Source organism: Scophthalmus maximus, chromosome 6, assembly GCF_022379125.1.
Source record: "Scophthalmus maximus strain ysfricsl-2021 chromosome 6, ASM2237912v1, whole genome shotgun sequence".
Taxonomy (NCBI): domain Eukaryota; kingdom Metazoa; phylum Chordata; class Actinopteri; order Pleuronectiformes; family Scophthalmidae; genus Scophthalmus; species Scophthalmus maximus.
The window spans coordinates 6,856,690-6,870,109 of NC_061520.1; the positions used below are offsets into that span (position 1 = coordinate 6,856,690).

The following is a 13,420-nucleotide window of genomic DNA, read 5'->3' on the forward strand; positions in this document are numbered from 1 at the left end:
GCACTTCAGGTGATACGTGCTGCTGTCACCGATGTGCGCTGTTTTATGTGAGTGACTCCACACTATTCTGTTGTCACGACGTTCTTCTGGCGATCACAACAGCCGAGTCTTACCTACACGTAATATTTAAATATCAAATACGTTGTGTGACCCGGTGGGAACGGCAGCGGTTTTTAATCTGACGACATAATCGGGCGACAGCGCCAGTTCGTGCGTGTTTAACGGTCACCACGGAGTCTGTGTCCATTGTCGGACATCACCAAGAATAACCCAGTTATCAACGTTATATCCGGACTGAAAGAGGGGTGGGGGTGCTTATCAATTGTTTTTAATATATATGCACATGACTGTCTTAGTTACAAAACACTGAACATGATATATCTTGTGTATCTTCTACACGTCTTGTGTTTTACTGACCCTGTTTTTTTTAAATAAAATGCTGAAAAGCTGATACTTCCTGTGTTTCAAAGGTAGCACACTTCAGTACCAAGAGAAATGTCGATTATACAGTAAATAAAATGCACTGTTTTAATTAAGCATAAAACAGGTGTAGTTTCTGAGAAAAAAACTGTAAAGAACTTACCATTTTCTCATCGAAAGATTTATGTGAAGCATAGAATACAGATGACATGTTTTTATTCTTGTCATTTGACAGTTTATTTGATTTTCACACAGGTGTGAATTGTTTTTTTTAATAAATAGGCACATGGCTGTCTAAGTTACAAAACACTGAAGATATATCTGCAAGCTACTTATATACAGTGGTGGAAAGCAACTTGAAATATATATATATTTTCACAACCATGGTTATTTTGACAAAAATTGGATACAGTACACGCGTAGTGTTTTACTGACACCGGTTGTTTTATGTGGGTGAATCAACCCATTCTGCATAATGAATTTTACTTTTGTTAATTTAATTTTGTTTCTCATTATATACCCTCTTTTTTCTTACTTTTACTGTAGGTAAAATTATGTATGCAGCACTTTATATTTGTATTTTTTTCCCACATTACTTTTACTTATGCAAAAGATCTGAGTTCTTCTCTCTTTACAGGCCTATCCACTTAATAGAATGGCATGCAGAACATATCGCCCCATATCTTTCTCTAAGTAGCTGAATAGATATAAATGTGCCATCTGTTTAAAATTTGTTTAGCTAGATAGCTAATTTTTTGGTGTGTGAATTATGGCACAGAGGGATACCACCACAAAGTCTGTTTGTCCAATAGCAGACCTGGGGGCCAAATAATAAATAGTTGTCCATCAAAGGATTCATTCCTGGACATTAAGAGCTGAGGAGCTGTCACTTCGATATAAACGTGGGCTTATCATCAACCCAAACACATCATTCAATAAGACTGGGCAAGATTTAGAAAAAGTAGACGATATTGCATTTGCCTCGGCCAGGCCAGCCCAAGCCTTTTAGGCCACCAGTCAATGATTCATTGAAGTTTGCAGGTTCATTGAGGAATCATAATTTAAGAGAGGCCTATGGAACAAGTCATACAAGTACCGTATAAAACTGATCAATAAAGCCTCGAGTACATTTGACAGGGGGAAAAAGGGGTGAAGAAGAAAGGGTTCCAGAGTCTTTAGATGATCTCGTTAAACTCCTTGGCACATGAAAAGAACATGTATTATGTAACACAGAATACATTGTAAAATAAGAGCAACGCTCTCTGCGTCCTGAAACTCAGTAGGCTACAGATCAATATTTTTGGAAAAAAGCTCTCATGAAAAAAGCTCAACTGAAAAAGCTGTTGTGCAGCGAACATTGCTTCAGATGTAATTCAGAAGACCTGCTGTAGCCTGCAGATGTAGTAGTCAAGGGTTCATGCTCAGGTCCTTTCACAGCACTTCTGTCATGTCCAAAGCAAGATATTACTATTACTACTACTACTACTACTCCTCCTCATATTACTATCTCTCATTATAGTACCAACCGTATTTAGCATGTTAAAAAGTGGAATAGGAAAGTGTATTTTCTCAGCTCCTGATTCATGCTGACAGCTGACACTTCCTGTGTTTCAGTATCCCACTTCAGTATAAAGAGAAATGTTGATTTTACAGTAAATATAATGCACTGTTTTATTTAAGCATAAAACGGGTGTAGTTTCTGAGAACAAATTGTCTTAGTGCATCTGTAAAGAACTTATCATTTTTCTCAATGAAGCATAGAATGCAGATGACATGTTTTTATTCTTGTCAAAATGACAGTTTATTTGATTTTCTCACGGGTGTTTCGTATACATTAACTTGTGGTCGGTGAATACGCAAAGCTATGCGACAAGGTCCAATGCCCTTAGAATTATCAATAAGTCCCATCATTCATCATCAAATGCTGACCAGAGGAAAATGGTCAACAAAAGAGAAATTGAGAATAAGCATGAATACATTTGGTTGAATATAAAATATACAAAGTTATAGTGGCACCAAGGGTGTTTAAAAACCTTCAGGAACTGCACAGTGCTGTCTGGTCTTTGTAAACACGAAAGCGTCTTTAAAATGTTTGCAGTCTCTTAAAACCCTGCACATTTAATGTTACTTGGTGAAAAATAACTTCAATTATCTGACGGCACATTTTAAAGCACCAATATACTGTTCTAGTGTATATAATGTGCTGCAGTAAAGTTACTTAGGAATTACAGAGATACAATCTGAGATTACAAAGAACACAATATAATATTAATATATAGTGACAAACAGCGAAGCAAAATACAATAGTTCGCCAAACACACTATACCAGTCCATAAGAATATTAGTGGTATTATATGTGGATTGTTTATTAGAGTTTTAAGGGCTTTAATAGGTGTGTAAATATTTTACATGGTATTGAAAATGAAGCTATGATTTCTATGGGTGGTCATCAAAAACAAAGCTTTATGAAACAGAAGAGGAGTCATAAAAGCCATTGTTTTCTGTGCTGTTCCACACAAGCATCTGTTTGTGATGAACATTCACCTCACAGACATTAAATTGAACAAAAATGTAACTCAACATGGCACCAAATATTAGACTGTGTCGTCCGTCTTGTTAGCCTCTGCCATTTCCTTGGCAGCATTGTCCCTGTTGGACTTCTGCTCTCTACCGCCCACCCTGGCCCTGCGCTCTTCCTCTCTCTTCTCTTTGTCCAGCAGCCGATAGTTGAGCCCCATCCCGGCGAACAGGAGGACGCTGGAGACAATGAGGAGGATCCCGCAGCCCTGGTACGTGTACTTGTAATCATGATAGATGTCTTTGAACCTTCCTGTGAAGACAGAAAGAGTCACGCTTCAGAATGTTTAATCGTGGTTAACAACACACACACACGCACGCACACACACACACACACACACACACACATACACATGGATCAAAAGTAATGTCAGTCAAACTGTACTCACCAAGCAAAGGGGGCCCCAACAACACAGGGCCACACTCCACGATAGTGACCAGTCCAACAGCGCTGGAGAAGCGCTGAGTTCCCACCAGGTCCATTAAGGTCTCAAAAAGCACTGAGCTCAGCCAGCCAAAGGCAAAGCCGAAGAAGATGGCGTAAATGACAAAGCCTTTGTAGTCAACCGACTTTGGCGCTAGAAGGTGGCACACGCCGTTGTACAGCACAGAGGCCGCAAAGAAGTACTGTATTCTGGGCCGCACCCATTTTGTGTTAGCCACGATGCCCATCGTGGGGCGGGCAACCATGTCAACAAAAGCCAGCACAGACAACAAGAACGCTGCCTTCTCTTTGGGGATGTCTTTACTCTTTGCATAATTGCTGAGGAACACCAGTGGTGCAAAGAGGCCAAAAAACATGATCACATTGCCCATGATATAAAGTAAGAATCCACGGTGCTTGAACAAAGAGAGGTCAATGAAGCCGTTGACGACCTGCATGGCGGTCCTCCTCTCCGTGGTCTTCTCTGCGGGCTTGGGCTTGGGCCCTATGGGCCGCATCAGGGACCCAGCAACACAGCAGTTGAAGAGCAGGCCACCGAGAATCAGGAAACTTCCCCGCCAGCCAAACCGGTCAAAGAACCACGTGTTCAACGGAGCCAGGGTGGAGAGAAAGACCGGACTGCCGGCCATGGCGATGCCGTTAGCGATAGGCCGCTTTATGTAGAAGTACTTTCCAATCATGGTGAGGGCCGGGTTGAGGTTGAAAGCCAATCCCAAACCTATACGAGAATCGATTCAAAAATAATTGTGTCAGTGCTGAAATACATGAGTTTAAACTGATGACATAAAGGTTTGGGGATCTTTCTTAGGTGCTTTTATTTTTCAAGAACACTAGATGGCAACAAGGCACAGGGTTAGAACAATGAGTGAGTCATGACCAAAGTTTAAACATATAAAAAAAAAAGGTAAAAATAGGTACCTCCCACCACACCAATACAGAAGTACAGTGCTTGAACAGAGTTGCAGAAGGAGGCGGCAACAAGGCCCAACCCAGACAGGCATCCTCCTGCCATCATAACAGGGCGACTCCCATATTTATTCACCAGGATGCTGCTTAAGGGACCTTAAGAAGAAGAAGGGAAAAAAAGCAAACAGACATTAAAGACTGAGAGATAATGACTTTCTATCTAATCAGCAGTGCCGCGGTTCTACTTCTCACCACCAGAGGGCTCTGGTGCCACAGCTGTGGCTCAGCCGATTCAAACAACTTCTGCAATCTGCAATTTTTTTTTTTGTCAGTGCTGCACTGCAGTAGATGTGTTCTCATGCCATTAATAATGCAATCTGTCAGAAAAACCATGAAAGCTGTAATGAAATAATCTTTTATTTGGTTCAGAGATTTATAGAAATTGACAGCGGAATAATTTGTTTGTGAATTTCGTCCTAAATGGACTCTAAACACATTTGAAATGATTATTGGAAGTACCTCAGTGGGGTGGGGGTATTGAAGTGTGTGTGTGTGTGTGTGTGTGTGTGTGTAGGTGTGTGTGTGTGTGTGTGTAGGTGTGTTGGTAGTGGCGGGGGGGGGGGGGGGGGGGGGGGGGGGGGGGTCCAAAGAAGGAGTGACTGAATCAAGCACAACAGTAAATCAACTCATGTATATGCCTGCACCTTGAATTCAACATCATTTCAAAAATATCACTATGACATGTAAACAAATGACAAAAAATGCAAGTACGGGTTCAGGTCGCGAAGCACCATCTCCTCCATCCACGGCTTATAACAACTGGCCTAAACGAGTATGAGGATCCACGCGGAAGACACTTCTGCCTCTCTCTGCCAAAACCTTGCACTGCCCAGCGAACCCAAATGGAAACTGACAGTTTTTGTTTAGAGGTTGTCCAGACTCATTTGCCGGCGCGTTGGAAGACAAAGGGTTTTTAAATTGTAATACAGGGAGGCCGCACTCCAACAATGAGTTTTTTCCCCTCCGCCTTGCAGCGGGAAGAGAGTTGCTCGGGATGAGAAGAGGTCGGAGACGAAACCAATGTAGAATATTATGCAATGTAATGAATGAAAAATTGAAGGAGTACAGAGGAGTGCGACAGCGGGTCGCTAATGAACTTCTGCCGATGTGATCGGAATGTTTTAAAAAAACAGCAACTGAATCAGCTGTCATCTACTCCACTCGAACACCGTGTCACTTTCTTTCAATTATCACTCGTAGCTTCTTCCTCTCTGTGTATATATTCATGCACATCTAAACATTTGCATTAACCAAGGTTGAGAGACTCTGAGTCAACTGGGGCTCGTAAATTGTTAGAACATGGGGCGGATCTCGCTTTTCACGGCCGTCGATAACGGAGCGTGGCTCTTGTGTTTGCTACTTGTTAAGGGGAAACGTTGCTGAACAATAAGCAGCACTGTTTCTTTTGGAAGGAGATATGCGGAAACTTGCCTTCTTTGAATACATCTAGTAAAAATATAATATAAGGGTCCATTTTTTTAATGAAATGTTCACCACTGTGCAACGGATGCAGTTCTAGCGTTGCAATAAAAATACCGTCTACTTTTATTTGATTTCTTTGCCGATTTTTTCGCAAATACATTTTTACCCCTCATGCCAGAATGGAAGATTGGATTTTAAGTGTTTTATATGCTGTTAAAGTTTCCGCTTCACATCGGTCCGGCACACTGAAGCTACTTCCCAAAAACTGTCTCGAGATTGGAAAAAGTTGCCTGCGTCATCAAACATTCCCCCCCCCCCCCCCCCTCTCCAGTTTATCACACATTAGAGTAAAGAGAACTGCAGGGTTTTGATTCCAGAGCGGACGGTCCTGAGGGACGAGCGAGAGCTCCTTTGAACTTTGTTCTCTCCGTGTTGAATATCACCCGCGAGGGAAAAAAGCCTTATCGTCAGCGGAGCGGCTGGAGGACCTGTGTGACATCACCCAGCGTTTCCATTCATCTCATTAGTGCAGGAACACAACTTTCGCTGTCAAAGCGCAAAGGATATAAGGCTATAACTCTGAGAGTCTGTGGCCTCTTGGTTTGCGGACACACCGAGGCTGAAAGGCTGCAGTGCCGAGGGGAGCGGTCGAAATTTGTCCTTCCTATCTACTATTCCTTGACCATAGTGGAAAACCTTGTGAGGTCAAGGAAAGGTGTAAAGGAGAACTGATAGGACTTAGGAAAGCCGACAGCGGTGCTCAGAGAATCCGACTCTTCTTACTAAACTACGTCATCACGCGACGGCGGATGTTATTGGCACGTCTGCCGTGGTGAAACTACACATTTTCCGAAGATGGACGACGAAAAACGCAGCGGCTCCATTCAGTGTGCTTTTACCATGTGATGACAAATTATTCACATTCAACGCTAACTTACATGATGACGTGAGTCTCTTCTGGGTCATATTCATACTCTTCTTCTTCTTCTTCTACTTCGGATTGAGGCGCTTACTCCGTGCATGGCGCGTCACGTTACATATCGCTGCCGCAATGAATTGTGGGGCGTCTATATGTCCTTTCCTTTTCGCATAGGAAAACCCAGTGTACCCTATGCTAAAGGAGATAGGAGAGGGAGCATTGAAGCTCCTGTCCTAAGCATTTAGAGAATCCAAACAGCTCTTGTCATGGCTGCCGATCAAATACTTCTGGGTCACTTCAGGATTTAGGAAACCAATTTGACAATTCGACCTCGCCCCAAGTTTGTATTGGAGCAAAACTTGTGTTTTCACCGACTGCTGCTGGAATAAATCTGCTGAAGGTCAAGCGTAAGCAAACCCATGGTTGTCGGACTGTGTTCTAGCTCGTGTGGCTCACCTCCGCCGTACATCACCGCTAACATGATGGAGGAGATCCAGGACACCTGGCTGCTGGTCACATCGAAGATCACCTCGATCTCTTTGAAGAAGACCGTGATGGACTTGGGGAATGCGTAAGAGAAGCCGATGGATATGAAAGCCCCCGTCACCACCATCCATCCCCAGCCACCCTCAGGCGGCGTGTAGCCCTGAGGTCCACCGACGGCGGGCGCCATTTCTGACTCCTCTTCAAACAGATACGAGGACCTGTTCAGGAGAGAGCAAAGCGGCACAGATCATTGCTCGGTTAGCTGTTCAAATTTCTGTTTACCATTTATGAATCAAAAGAGCTTTTGGAGAAAATATATGTTTGTTGAAGATATTTAACGGATGTTTGATAAAAAAGGGTGGAGCAGATGAATGTCTGCCGATAAATATTTAAATTGACAAAGTGTTCCTTGCACACGGATGATGATATTTTGCTTATTGGCTGTTTCGTGTTTCATTTTTATCCGTTCGACCTTTTTATATTTTAAGCTTTGGAACACTTGGTGTAAACACATCTGAACAGCTTTTCTCTGAAGGTAAAATATCAGCAGCGACAACACAACCTCTTGTGAGGAGCCTTGAGAACAGGTATTAAGCTTTTTAACCAAAAGGGGAGGAAGAATACATGCGTGACAAAAGTAAATCAGTGCGATGACAACTTTAACATTTTACAGAGGCTTCAAAGAAGAAAAATATGATTTTAACAAGTTTTCCACCCAGTTAATTATTAATTTTCCTACTCTGTGTCATTAACAGGCACTTTGGTGGTCCTCCAACATCGCTGGCTACAGTCCACGCGTGAATGGAACAGGAGCACTGAGTGCTCATCAAGTTCGCCTCTGAACTGCCAATGGAGGTAGAAAGTAATCAGGGTTGTGACGTGCGGGACTCATTCAACCCCACGATTCTTCCCTTCAGCTTCTCGCTGAAGCCTGTTTGCCGAACTCGTTTTTCTAGTTCCACTTCTTCTTTTTTCCTTCTTCTTCTTTTTCCTTTTTCATTTCAATGAAAACCATTAATGACGCCGGGAATATTGGGGTGACGTGGGTGCAGTGTGACGCCGGCCGAAGGTTTTTCATATTTGCAAAATTTCACAGAGCGCCGCTCAGAGGCGTTGGCGTCAAGTGTTTCTGAAAGCCGAAGAAGAAAGAAAAAAAAAACCCATAGAGGGCAGACAATGGAAGGAGGGAAACACAGCACAGTTGCGCAACATTTCTTCACCCTTAAATTACACAAGTGTAGCCGCGTTTCACATCTTTTTAAAAAACCTGTAAATGCGTGTGACATCTGACCTTTTAAAAGTAGTTTTTTTACTTCCTGCAGGACTTCTCTCTCTCACGCCCACTTGCCCCCCCATCTGTCTCACCTTCACTACTCGCACACTAACCAATCCGTCCCTTTTCAGTCTCCGTCGGCTCGTTCCACTGTGTGCCTTCACCACCAAAGTGGGCAACACAGGCTACTGTCCAGAACACACTCTGTGTGCGCTGACCCTCGTGCCCCTGAGCACCTCTGCTCTTCAGATACCTTGTGCGCATTTCAAAAAAAGGACCAGATTCGCCAAAAGAAGGTTTCCCTAACTTGGACACCAGGATTTTGAGTTTAAGGACGCCACTTTTGGCCCCCGCGTGTTACTGCTTGTGCTCCCACCCACTGATCCTTCACAGTCTCACTTTAGGGGTGACGAATACGCGTCTACCCGCCGAGTCAGGCGGCTTACTGTATTCTTTGCACAGAGGAGACCAGCGGAGGAGAACATCGATCAGGCCGTGGACGCAGGTTGAATTTACACCACTCAGTAGCCCCGGCGCTATCCTCGGGAGTGGGTGATGATGTAGTGGGTTTTTTTTCCGGCCAGGGAGGGCCTGATTTGGTCGATGAATCCGTTTAGTGCTCTGAAATCTCGTTGGATGAGCCAGTTGCGCGCGGCGAGTGGTGAATATTTAATGTGCTAAAGAACTTTTTTTGTTATTGAGCTGGGATTTGAGCCGCTGCTGTGCGGCTGTAAATCCGCCCGCTGCATTATTCTGCAGATGCAGCAGGTAATTGGAGGAGAAGTAGGACCTTGTGTCACTTGGGTGTAACAAATTCAATTTTGCGTATGGGTTACGCATAATGTTGATGTTGGATTGTTTGACGTGATTACAGAGGGCGTGTAAGAATGCGATGAGTTCTCTGACAGTTGACCAGTGACAGCGGGAGGTAGAAGTGTCAAGAACATCAATTTTTGGAGATTCGTCATCATCACATGTCAACACTTTACACTCAACTCGTCTACTGTGGAACAAAGTCACCAACACACTGGACTCATTTGGAGGTTTTGTTAGCCCTACAGCCACTCCCCACTTACTCTCCTTGTTAAAAACCATTTGCCTGATCTTGCACAGAAACATTGAAGAAAAAAAAAAAATCACTGCAAGTAAGACAGTGTGCAGGATCATGTTTGGTCCACTGCTTTTCTCCTACGCACAAGGACTTTTCTGTTTTGAGGTTTTCAGCCAATTAACACCTACAAATAGCAAACAGAATAGTTTATCATTTTAGGAAACAAAGTATTTTGTTTTTTAGTTTCTTGAGAAGAGAATCTCCATATTCATTTGTGCATCGGGGCTGGCGTGGGCTTGTGAACCTAGCCGGAAAAGCTTGAACTGTCCAAAGTTCAAAGTTACAGCATACAACAACGCTAACCAAGATGTATTTGATTTATTTGACCAGTATTTAAACGAGGATGGGCTGTAAAAGATGTGTTTTCCCCACACTCCCAGTGTTGAGGCTAAGCGAAGGTAAGGTTGAGCTGAACCCAATTTTGTCTGCAGTTCTCTTTGTCCAGTATCATAATCATTGATTCAGATATTGATTCAGTTCAGATATTTCACTATGAAGTGGCTGCAGTGCTGAAATGATGTCTTCACAAGAGGAGGCCGGTCTGATAGACTCCATTGGCCTAATTGGTGTTATTTAGCAATCAGGATGTGATACTTTTACTTTCACTATGAATGTGATTTTTTTTTCGTCACGTGGTGGTAAAGCGTGACAGCTCTGACCTTTGACGAATCGGAGAGGTGGAGGATCTGGATTCACACCACTGTCACAATTGAAGTTTCTGCAAAAAAAATTACAAGAAAGTTGGGGCGGAGAGATTCTCGCCCGCCCTAAAATAGACGCCGCGCGTCTACGAGGCGGCCTCTCAAATCAGGACAGTGTGCTGGGGAAATGCTCCGCGCTGGCAGCACAGACGGCACTGACAAGTGTTTTCAAAAAGTGAAAAAAAAAAAGAAAAGAGAAATACCATTCGCTCGTTGACATTAGATGATGAATGGGGGAGCGAGTTGAGACGGACGGGGCTCCGGATAAAATGGCAGAAGTTGGGAAATAATGAATAAAACAAGATAATTTTCGTACACGGGATTGATCGCTTGGCTCCGAGGTGGAGAGGAAAAATAGGCTATCAGACAATTCAGTGAAAAGTGCAGTGTTGATTCATTTAGGCCGCGACGGAGAATGACATAAGTAGACAAATGGACCACCGGTAACACACACACACACACACACACTGTGAAGGTCTAAATAAAGCAGTTAAAGTGGTTCAGCCTCCAAGTGCCACTTGACGACGCAGATAGCAGCACGAGGCAGGGTCGACTCTGCAGAGGACGACGACGGACGGACGAGGGAATTTGAAGTCAACACATAAACAAAGGGACAACCGAGGCCCATCACCTGCTCACTTTTGACTAATAGCTTGGAGTTAAGTCGAAGGGACGTTCAATTTCACATCTTCAGCTCGATTTTTTTGCCGTTGAGCTTCTGGAAAAGAGAGAAAGAAGCGTTTTCCTTCCTGCTCCGGGCCTCTCGCGACTTCAGGTTTTCCAGAATCGTTTATTAGATCTCGCGAATTTGTCTGATTAATTATAGATGAGAACAGCGTGTTGAATATTTGCTCAGGGAAAATCGCACTGCTCACATAATAAGTATTGTCGTAAGCACTGACAAAGCAGCACATCTTTCAGGAATATCCAGCTGAAAAATAGACGACTTGCGCGAGCAATTCCGTTTTGAAGTGATGTCTGGCAAATGCCAAGACGTGCGCAGCGTCTCCGTCAAGCGTCTTACCTTGGCAGGGGCTCTCGAACTGGGCCAGATGAGCTCTGCAGACAAACAGCCGTCTCTGATGGCACGTCAGCACGCCGCAGACATCATTGGATGAGACTCAGTGTCTCCGAATGTGTATGTAAGAAGAGAGGAAGGAAAAAAACAAAAATCACTGCGTATGTTTCACGGCTACTCCGGACGTGATGTGTGTGGGTCCAAATCCCCTGTGACAGCCCCCGAAGTCGCCGGCGGCACCTCGGGCCTCAGACTTCATCGGTCTCCAGCGAGGGAAGTTGAAAAAAAGTTGAGTTCGTTCGGTGTGCAGATCAAACAGCTGGACAGTCTGGACACTGCGGTGCTAAGTGGCGAGGTCAGTCAACTTCTTATAGGCTTGTGGGGCGGCTTAGTGTCGTGCCCCTGCAGCACTTCCTCCACCCCTCTGTCATGTGCCGGGCCCTTAGCGCACAAGTCCGGAGTAACTCACCCCGTGCTCCTACGGCACAGAGTGCGACCCAAGAGGATATCGGGAAAAATGTCTGCACTCTCAGAGATAAGATTTCCTGCATCGGCTGATTTATCAGTCTGATTCAAGTGCGCATTGGAAGCTGCGGCCGCAACAGACCAAGTTTCACTGGAACAACAGACATTGTTCGCCCCAACCACCTGAGAGAAAGATTTTTGAGACCTTCAGGGGTCATTCTTTATCCTGACCTCCCCGGGGAGCCGTTAATGACTCTGTGGACGGGCTTGGGAAAGGAAAGGCCTGAGTGCGGGGGGCTATTGAGGCGGCGAGCACTTGCAAAGTGCCCTCACATTCTTTCACATCCTTCATGCAATATTTCTCTTTGTTGCGTTGTTTTATGTTGTTCCTCGCGATTTTTCACTGCGACAAGAACCTTCATTGCTTTTCAAGCACCGCCGACAATTCATCGTTTTCTCTCCTGGGCTGGTTTTTTTCTTCAGTGGGAAGAATGGGAAAGTTTGGAACGAAAAACTCTCATATTGGCGCAAAACAGTTCAACTCAAACACGCACACACGCACACACACACACACACACAATCTTTTTCAGTATTAGAATTCCTACCTACAGAAAATAAAAACACCAACGTATCTGAAAACTCTGGCTGAAATAAAAACCAGACATGCAATCACTGATCGTGTAGCTGTGCACACATCTTTCGTAACCTTTATTGCTTTTCAAGTACCACGGACAATTCCAAGTTTTCTCCTGGGCTGTTTTTTTTTTTTTGTGTGGGAAGAATGGGAAAGTTTGGAACGGAAAACTTTCATATTTGCGCAAACAGTTTAACTGAAACAAACGCACAATCTTCACAATCTTCTTACAGAAATAAAAACACCAAACGTACCTGAAAACTGGAAAACAAAATTTTTTTATGTGTCGGGTTGACCTCAATATTTGTTGCAACATTGTATTATGACCTTTTTACATTAGAAAAGCTTAACCCTCCTTCATGCAGCAAATTAGTTTCATGTTAAATTAGTTTTAGTTCATGTTACCTGTTACAATGTTGTGCTGCATTATCCACTGTCAAATTAACACATTAAATAAGTACCGAGTGGATTGGAGGGTACAGACACCACCCCGTGGTCCCCAGGGGATGAATCCTGGCGACGTTGGTCATCATATAAATACAGATTGGCATTGAATTCGCCACAGATATTCAAAGTGTAAATCCCCTGACTTCTCCTCTTACTCCACCATGTGGCCTTTTTTTATCCTCCTCTTCTTCAAATATCCCAACTATTGGATGAATTGCCACGAAATGTGCCACAGACGTTCATGGTTCCCAGGAGGATGAATTAAAAATAACTCTGATCTATTTATAGACGGCCAATCTCTGCTTCAGACATGACAAGGTGCTTCACGGCAGAAGATTAATTGAAGGGAAGCGAACGGAACTAAAGCTTTACTCAAAGGCACCTCTAATGAGGTGGGGTTCCACTTGCTCTTTTAAAGGTGTTGAGAGTGCCCACTGATATTAAATACTCTCACGGAGACACTAGCGTGGCTGTAGACTGCCGTCTTGTTTCCGCACGCACAGTTGCTGTTCGCTGCCATATCTGCTTTAAATCTG

At 43.9% G+C, this 13,420-nt stretch overlaps 1 protein-coding gene across 1 annotated transcript; it reads right to left on the reverse strand.

Annotated features, from left to right (window-relative positions):
- Window positions 1-2,225: 2,225 nt before the first annotated feature.
- On the reverse strand, window positions 2,226-11,827 carry slc16a1a (solute carrier family 16 member 1a). The gene is made up of 5 exons (XM_035632942.2): window positions 11,345-11,827; window positions 7,206-7,453; window positions 4,361-4,504; window positions 3,387-4,160; window positions 2,226-3,250 (listed from the first exon to the last, which is right to left on the reverse strand). The coding sequence occupies exons 2-5, from the start codon at window positions 7,420-7,422 to the stop codon at window positions 3,015-3,017; spliced, it is 1,371 nt and encodes a 456-aa protein (XP_035488835.1). The 5' UTR covers window positions 7,423-7,453; window positions 11,345-11,827; the 3' UTR covers window positions 2,226-3,014.
- Window positions 11,828-13,420: the final 1,593 nt, after the last annotated feature.